The sequence below is a fragment of the Perkinsus marinus genome, assembly GCF_000006405.1.
Source record: "Perkinsus marinus ATCC 50983 genomic scaffold scf_1104296945006, whole genome shotgun sequence".
NCBI lineage: Eukaryota > Perkinsozoa > Perkinsida > Perkinsidae > Perkinsus > Perkinsus marinus.
In genome coordinates this window covers 91,252-98,871 of record NW_003211258.1, presented here as the reverse complement: position 1 = coordinate 98,871, position 7,620 = coordinate 91,252, and the positions used below count along the sequence as shown (strand labels likewise).

The 7,620-nt window shown below is 45.2% G+C and overlaps 2 protein-coding genes and 3 non-coding genes across 5 annotated transcripts in view; 1 reads left to right on the top strand and 4 right to left on the bottom strand.

The window, feature by feature from the left end:
* Pmar_PMAR013065 (hypothetical protein) overlaps positions 1-2,755 on the top strand; it is a gene marked incomplete at its 5' end in the record, with an annotated part of 4,997 nt that extends 2,242 nt beyond the window's left edge. The window contains 10 exons of the mRNA XM_002779942.1: positions 36-59; positions 512-618; positions 797-894; positions 938-1,021; positions 1,413-1,538; positions 1,738-1,899; positions 2,096-2,241; positions 2,305-2,426; positions 2,536-2,603; positions 2,655-2,755. Coding sequence (XP_002779988.1) covers positions 36-59; positions 512-618; positions 797-894; positions 938-1,021; positions 1,413-1,538; positions 1,738-1,899; positions 2,096-2,241; positions 2,305-2,426; positions 2,536-2,603; positions 2,655-2,691 — 974 coding nt within the window. The 3' untranslated portion in view covers positions 2,692-2,755. The remainder of the gene's footprint in view (positions 1-35; positions 60-511; positions 619-796; positions 895-937; positions 1,022-1,412; positions 1,539-1,737; positions 1,900-2,095; positions 2,242-2,304; positions 2,427-2,535; positions 2,604-2,654) is intronic.
* A 221-nt stretch (positions 2,756-2,976) lies between these two features.
* Pmar_PMAR013061 lies at positions 2,977-3,048 on the bottom strand. The gene has a single exon. It is a non-coding gene; the product is annotated as a tRNA-Gly (tRNA).
* Positions 3,049-3,480: 432 nt separating this feature from the next.
* Pmar_PMAR013060 lies at positions 3,481-3,552 on the bottom strand. The gene has a single exon. It is a non-coding gene; the product is annotated as a tRNA-Asp (tRNA).
* Positions 3,553-4,223: 671 nt separating this feature from the next.
* Positions 4,224-4,305, bottom strand: Pmar_PMAR013059. The gene has a single exon. It is a non-coding gene; the product is annotated as a tRNA-Leu (tRNA).
* Positions 4,306-4,975: 670 nt separating this feature from the next.
* Positions 4,976-7,620, bottom strand: part of Pmar_PMAR013058 (GTP-binding protein lepA, putative) — a gene marked incomplete at both ends in the record, with an annotated part of 7,316 nt that continues 4,671 nt past the window's right edge. The window contains 6 exons of the mRNA XM_002779941.1: positions 4,976-5,556; positions 5,603-5,669; positions 5,713-5,873; positions 6,257-6,367; positions 6,611-6,740; positions 7,284-7,512. Of these exons, the coding sequence (XP_002779987.1) occupies positions 4,976-5,556; positions 5,603-5,669; positions 5,713-5,873; positions 6,257-6,367; positions 6,611-6,740; positions 7,284-7,512 (1,279 nt within the window). The remainder of the gene's footprint in view (positions 5,557-5,602; positions 5,670-5,712; positions 5,874-6,256; positions 6,368-6,610; positions 6,741-7,283; positions 7,513-7,620) is intronic.

Genomic DNA, 7,620 nt, shown 5'->3' with positions numbered 1-7,620 from the left:
CATGTGGTGGTTGCCTAAAGGGCTTCTGCTTTCAGTTAAGGAAGGGCAAGCCTCTGAAGGTGAGCTAAATTATTGGAGTTTATTGACCCTAGTGATATAAACAACATTAGTTCGCGAGTATTGCAAGGCGCAAATATCGCGTTTTTCACGGAGTTTTACGCCACTTCATGTAAAACGGGTGAAACTCCATTGTTTTCGGGAATGCCAACTATGAACTGGATTGGTAGAGGCGGTTGCGGTATGGACTAGATTAGAGTGCCATAGCAAATGGCGATCATACACGTATGTTTGCATCGCTCCGCTGGACTCCACTACAGCAGGGTGAAAGTATGTTCCTGTGAGATTTCTCGAATTAGATGTTTCTCTAAAACGCACGATTTAGTGTGGGAAAATATGCACGTGGTCAACTGTGTGTGTTGGTGACAATAAGGAAAATTTCTGAGGAAATTTTGATAAATTTTTTGTTAACTTTGCACATATTTTGGGTAAATCATCATCATTGTGGTATCAGGTTTTGGTAGAAGCTCGAGCATTGGCACTACTGTAGATAAATGCTGGGTGGCCTTGGCTAGAGTTAGCAGTTACCGTTCCCCGAGGAGTGTGTTGATGAATGTGATGGTGAGTTTTGGTATAGGAAAGCAATCAGATCCGAACTGTCTGGTCTTCATATAAAAATGGCGTATTAATGTTCTTATCAATGGAGTTTCACCCGTTTTACGTAAAGTGGAGAAAATAATAAAGATAATGAATTTCCACACAACGACAACGCTTCTTTCAATTTCGCCAATTTCGTCAGATTCCCCGTCTCCAGCGAGAATCTACGAGTACTGAGGGGACAGACCTTCGCGTGTCGGCTATACTCTACGGAGTGTCAGTCGTCCTAGAGGAAACACTGTGAGAGAGTCTTTACCACTCGCGACTGAATTTGTCGGATTAGATATCACCAAATTACAGCTAGGGATGTGGAAGCAGTGATGGGAGGAATTGCTGTGCTTGGTGATGATACTTATTGTTCGGAAAGGTGAGCTTCGAATCAAGCGTGGGCGAACGTAAATCGGATATTTTCATCACTGTGGAGAACTATGCACATTGTCAACTACATGTTTGTGGCGATATGAAAACGCTGATGAAAATTTCCGATTAGAATTTTATAACTAGTACTCCTGAGTTCAGCTGAGGAAAGCGATCATACAGTGCTTGCCAATGTGATATGCAAATGTGGAGAATGTGCGTCGTTTTCTATTCCGGGATTAATGATAGTGAACAACTTGTCGCTATCACAGTCTCGAAAGGTTACTTTTATCACATCACATGTTCATAGCAATGTTAATATTGTTTATGCGATATAGTTTAATCTCGGAGAATAACACACATTTGCATATCAAATTGAAACGCACTGTATTTCCCATCAGGTGTCGAGTGCTCCTATCTCTTCATCATGCCTTGGTCCCCAGCATCCCGCCGAACGGAGTCATCGTGTGCGGCCTCTACGGTGCTATGATCAGACTGGGCATACACCTTCTTGAGGACGATTCCAGGTAGGGTAGAAGCGTTGAGCTAGACTCCGGAGGTAGCTTGCGAGGTTCGTCGATTGAGGTAGAGAGGCTTATTATGGACTCGCTGTTTACCGTTGAGCATTGCGGATAGGCTCTATGAAAATCTATGGAGGGAAGAGTTGAAATATTTTCCTTTGAGAAAAATGTTGAACCCCATACTTATCACTTTTCATTGCTTCAGTGAGGATGCAGCCCTGTATGGCTTCGCCTTGTTGTGGTCGGTGTTGTCGTCGGCACCACCAGAATGGCTAGTCAGCACGCTTGGACTCGTCGGCGTTCGAGCAACAAGTGCACTAAGAAGGGCGGGGAAGAGGAAACGCGATGAGGAGGAAGAACTTAGCTGGTAGGCGCCAGTGTGGGAAAATATGCACAAGGTCAACTCATGTGTTGGTGACAGTATGGAAATTCTGAGAAATTTTGGGAATTTCTTATTGGTTTTAGTACACTTCCACCCGAATTCGAATGTAAGCTTCTACCTTAGTTCAGCTGAGGAGAGCGAAAATATATCTCAACGCTGTCAGTTTCGCTCACTGTGTTAGGATCCCTTATTTGGCGCGGTATCTGGAGAAGCTCACACGTACTGTGCCCACAGCGGCTCTACGGAAATATTCTCCCATCATTGCCGCTGAACTCGTCTCGAGATATTGGTCTGTTAATAAGAAACAGCGAACTGCCTCCAGTGAAGGTAAGTGGCCATTTGCTGATGCTACCGGATCTGTCAAAACATACTGTGATAGCTGTTGCTCAGAGAATCTTGCTGACGACAAAGTGGATGAAATCATTGCTTCGACCCTTTATCCTCTACTATGTGAGGGATCGGCCGCGACGAGACGGTCTTCGGGCGAAGCTATCTCGTACAAGTCGGACGATGTAAGTGTCATTGTGGCGGCAATTTTGTGATTAATTTCGGCTGATGAGCCCAAATTGACAAAGCAAATCAGGCGATTTCGGCCCATCACCATTCTGCCCTGTTATTTAGGTTCTCCACCTTTTTGCGTCGGCTGGGAGCGACTCGTCCCGAGAGAAGGTCAAGCGGATGCTTCAAATGTATAACTGAAGCTCCACAAGGTCGTTCAGTGCGTATGCAATTTATATCAGGTACACCCAGAGGTTCCGATACAAGGGCCGAGTCTAAAGCGAATGTATCCGCTAGGCTTATCGTGTTCCTTACGTATCTTAACCACAACGTCTCTTCCAAATCCGTGAGAGATTGTGTTATCGAGTGCGAATTGCATGGTGCTCATATACACGGCAAACACGAAGTGCTCACCAGTCTCGGATCTTGTGAAATCCCACAGTCCCTGGAGTTAGAGGAGAAGTTGGAACCCGCGGCCTGACATAACCAAGGCTGCGGTCTCCTGCTTGAAATTGTGAAGTTGCAGTGTGAATCTGAACTCTTTAACGCAACACTCATAAACACTGCGCCGCCCGGGAATTGAACCCGGATCATCCGTTTGGCAGACAGATGTCATAACCTTTAGACTAGTGGCGCGGATATTGAGGTGTTGCGTATCCACGCCACGCTATGATCCGCTCAGTAAGTCTCGAAGTAGGTTGCGCTCAAGGGGGTTTGTTTTGTGCCCAACGCGCAGCAGCATGCCGGGTGGTAAGAATCTGGAATTCCGGTTCGGGATGGGCAAGTCCGTTTGGTGCACCGTCTCCAGATGTCCCAGATGTTGGCTAACGTTTCGTAACCTGCACTGGCCATGATTCGAGAAAATTACAAGTTGAATGGTATTGCTGTGTGTGAGCTTAACGTCCAACATCGACAGAAGGGCTTAGTTAGCCTCGTCGTGCGGCTCAGAGGAGACTGATGTGTGCAGAAATGTAATATTCCCTGCGAGTGGTGCATAACTTCGTGTAAGTTGAGGTACTTCATGCCCATCTCCACATGTTGCACAACACTACCGATCGTCGGAAATACTGCGCCGCCCGGGAATTGAACCCGGATCATCCGTTTGACAGACAGATGTCATAACCTTTAGACTAGCGGCGCGGATATCGTATAGTTGAGGATCTACACTACCATCTGATTCGCTCAATAATTGATGCGATAGGTCGGTCAGGACTTCTGTGCCCAACATGCAGCAGCATGTCGGGTGGTGAACACCGGGAAATTCGATTCGGGTTTGATGGGCCTGGTCGGTGCACCCAGTTCGGTTTGAAGTCCAACGCCGACAGCAAAGCCTAGCCTCATCATGCTTCTGACATGTTTGAATATTATCCCCTAAAGTTGCTCGTGAAGTTATTGAGGTCTATCGGACGCTTGCCAGGCCTGGGGGACGCGATACTATTAGGTCATAAGAGACGTGACGTCACTATCCTCAGATCTTTGAGATCGCGACGCGGTCCGCGTTACGCGGATTGCTCTTCTACTCCACATTTGAACCTCTCTCACATGATATGAGTAATACCATGCGGATTTTATTAGGGATTCAGTCTATCGAAATGCGTCCCGTCGAGCCAAATGAAGACTGTGGACGAGCGAAGGAGATCAGGCCACACCTTGCGTGGGAAGGAGTGGCCATTTCATGAGCCATGCATGACCTTACGGCGAAGAACTTTAGCTCATCACCATAGTCAAGCCAAGTCATCAGATAGTCTCACTGCATGTAGTTCTATATGCATCCCGTCGACCAGGCATGTGAACGAATAGGTCGATGAGTATGAGTGCTGTGGGGTTCGAACCCACGCAAAACATGTCTAGTGGATCTTAAGTCCACCCCCTTAACCACTCGGGCAAACACTCTGATATACAACATGTTAACGAAGTAATCTCAAATATTGAACTAAAGAAGCAAATGATCAATGAGACGGAGTGAACGGATAAGAGGATGCAAGAAGGTTACCGAATTCGGCAACTGGGATGAGTAACCTAGTTGAAGTTATAACCGAGCCTGTACACAAAAGTCAATCGAAAGAGGCCTATTCATTCTCTTATTGCTCCAGAGGTGTCCTCCACGGACTGCACTCGTTCCCAAGCAAGACAGATTGTCGGAACGGTCTAATATATCACACCAGCGAGGTTATGTTCTCCGTAGCGTACCCTTGCTTGGGTGATCTCTGGTGAGTATCTCGTGTGTGATATCTATAACAGTGTTGTAACAACACTATGTCGGTGTAACTCGCTCGCGGACCTTTAGTGGGCAAACTTACGAGCTATTGCTGAGCTCACCATATTGACATCCAAGTTCTATCCGAAAAAAGAAGTCAACATAAATGCCCACATCAGGTCAAGTGTTTCCATCAATTCAAGAGCCAATAGCCTCTCTGAGGTTCTCGGGGCTTTAAGAATGTCAAGGTTCAAGTTCATGATCAGAAAGTGCCCACTAACAATCACTTACTCGACTTTCTTGAATTCGTCGATTTCACCACTCCTACTACAGCAACACAACTCTCGTTGAACAAACAGAAAAACATCAGTCGAGTCTCACAATCTGCATGAAAGCTTCTGGTGGAACTTTTATTCTTCCAATTTGCTTCAACTTCTTCTCGCGTTCTTTAGCTTCTTTTATCAACTTCATCTTCCTCGTCGGATCACCCGCAACGCTGTGATCCTTCGCGATCGCGCTCTTCTTTTGCTTGCCGATTTTCTCAGATACCAAAACTTTACCACCGACGCAACGTTGTAGATTGATTTCGAACGCATGTGGTGAAATATGTTCCTTAAGTTTTCTCAGCATCTTCCCTGCTACCTCCCGTATTGCGTCATGTCGACAAATAAAACTCAGAGCTTCAGCGGGATCGCCGTTGATTTTAATTTCCACTTTTCTCAGATCGGTATCACGAGTACCGCGATGTTCGTAAACAAACGATGCATATCCGTGCGAGAGTTGGAGAATCTTGTCAGCGAAATCAACTATGATTTCTGACAAGGGCAGCTCGAACTTGAACATCGCTCGTGTCGGATCGATGAGCTCATACGAGAGCTGCACGCCTCGGCGACTATAGCAAAGTTGAATTATATCAGAGGCGTAAGCAACCGGTGAGACAAAGGTGCCTGAACGACGAGCAATTTTGTGGCGCGCGACAATTTTGGACGCTACCCTCAACAGTAGGTTCTTTCCAAGTTCCCACTGGATTCTTAGGCCACTCGTCTACTGAATCCACGATCTGCAAAGATGATCACTGCGGACGATCAAATGACGATTTTTACAATGTCGTTATTGACGCCATCAGCTCGGGGATTCATAGGCGTGAACGTATAGGGAACAGTGGGAGTAGTGAGAATCACATCAACATCGTGTTCGGCCTTCAAACGCTGCTTGATGACATCCATGTGCAGCAGTCCGAGGAAACCGCATCGGAACCCAGTGCCTGTTGAGAAAGTATGAGGGCGTTCCTATGAGAATTTATGCATTCAAAATTTTAAAAATTTCATTTTTCCAGTGACGAGTTTATACGCGGTCTCAACTGCTTGGTCACTTTCTAGCGACATCTCGAAGATTGATGACGTATTCGGGCTGACGAAGAACATGATCAGTATGGGAATATATGCACATGGTCAACTACATATGTCAATAAAAATATGGAAATTCTGAGGAAATTTCGGGAAATTATCGCTGGTTTTTCTACACTTCTACCAAAAAACGCATGTGGATTTTCAAGGTTCAGCGAGGAAAATTAAAAACTCAGCTGAGGGAACCAAACCTATATTCCAGCGTTTGTAATTATCGCATTCACAGTGACCTTGTTCTCACCTAGAGCTTGACTGATCACTTTCTTGTATTCAAGACTGGAGTCGCTGAGGGACAGCCGATTCATGGCGGGCTCGAGGCGTTCGCTGTCGTCTGTGGTGACGGGGAATACTCCTTTGAAAAAAAAGCCGTCAATGAAAAGAAAACATATCTCTTGCGCCTTCAAATTTCGCGTTCAGGGGTGACACGAGAATCGGCGTCACCACGTTACGAGTTGTCGAAGCTGAGAGCGTTACTTGGCGAGAAGATGCCTTGCATGCTACTTGCACGTTATGATTATGATGATGTAAACACATGGCGATTCATAGAGAATTCGAAAACACGCGTGTAACCACAATTCCTCCCGTCACGTCCCACCTGCGTACACCATACTCCTGGCCGGTTGAAAGCCAGGAAACACATCAACTGTGTCACCAACTCTGCTGATCGTGTCACCAACTCGGAGCCCTCGAATATCTTGGTTTCGATTACACGTAATGTACCCGAGCTGAATACCCATTGAAGTAGAGGATTACAGTAATACAAAATAAATATTTTTATCTCTAGAAGATTACAAATAATATACAGTACGTGTGAACTTGATATGCAAATGTGTGTTATTTTGTAGGACAAATTATAGTGAACAAGTTGTCGCTATCATCACAGTCCCAAACGGGTACTTTCATCACAACACATGTTCATAGCCATTGCTACATTGTATATGCGGTATAGTTTAATCTCGGAAAAATAACACACATTTGCATATCAAATTCACACGCACTGTATAAGATCCATGCAATATCTATCTAGTCCCTAATAACTAGGTGATATTCAATCACTTAATTTCCAATACGCATGATATAATCGTATTGGATATATGAATAATAGTAGATGCATTAGAGTTTCACCCGTTTCACGTGAAATGGCGTAATACTTGACGAAAAACGCGATATTCGCGGTGATAAGTAGTAGTCGTGAAATATATTTTCCACTACTGTTTTTCATATCACGGCTCGTGGAATTCCATTATAGATTATATGCTTTTGCTCACCTGGCCTCGGTGTAGGGAATCGAGCGGCGTTAAATTAGGGTGCATGACTCCAACGTCAGAAGCTGTCATCTTTCGCCCCGCATGTTTCAGCTCGAGCATTTCTCCTTTTTTCAGAGACCCATTCGTGAGGTAAACCAAAAGCACCGCGCCTGAGGGGACTCCTCGTAACGAGTTCATCAAATGCGAAGCGTTGATCGATTGTTTTGTTATGTCTCCTTTTGTGCGGCCACTCGAAGATATGTTGTTCACTTAGACCGCTAGATAAGATTATCTACTAGATTATCTACTATGCTGACTTTACCCACAAAATGTTGATAAAGCTTTATTACTTATTTAT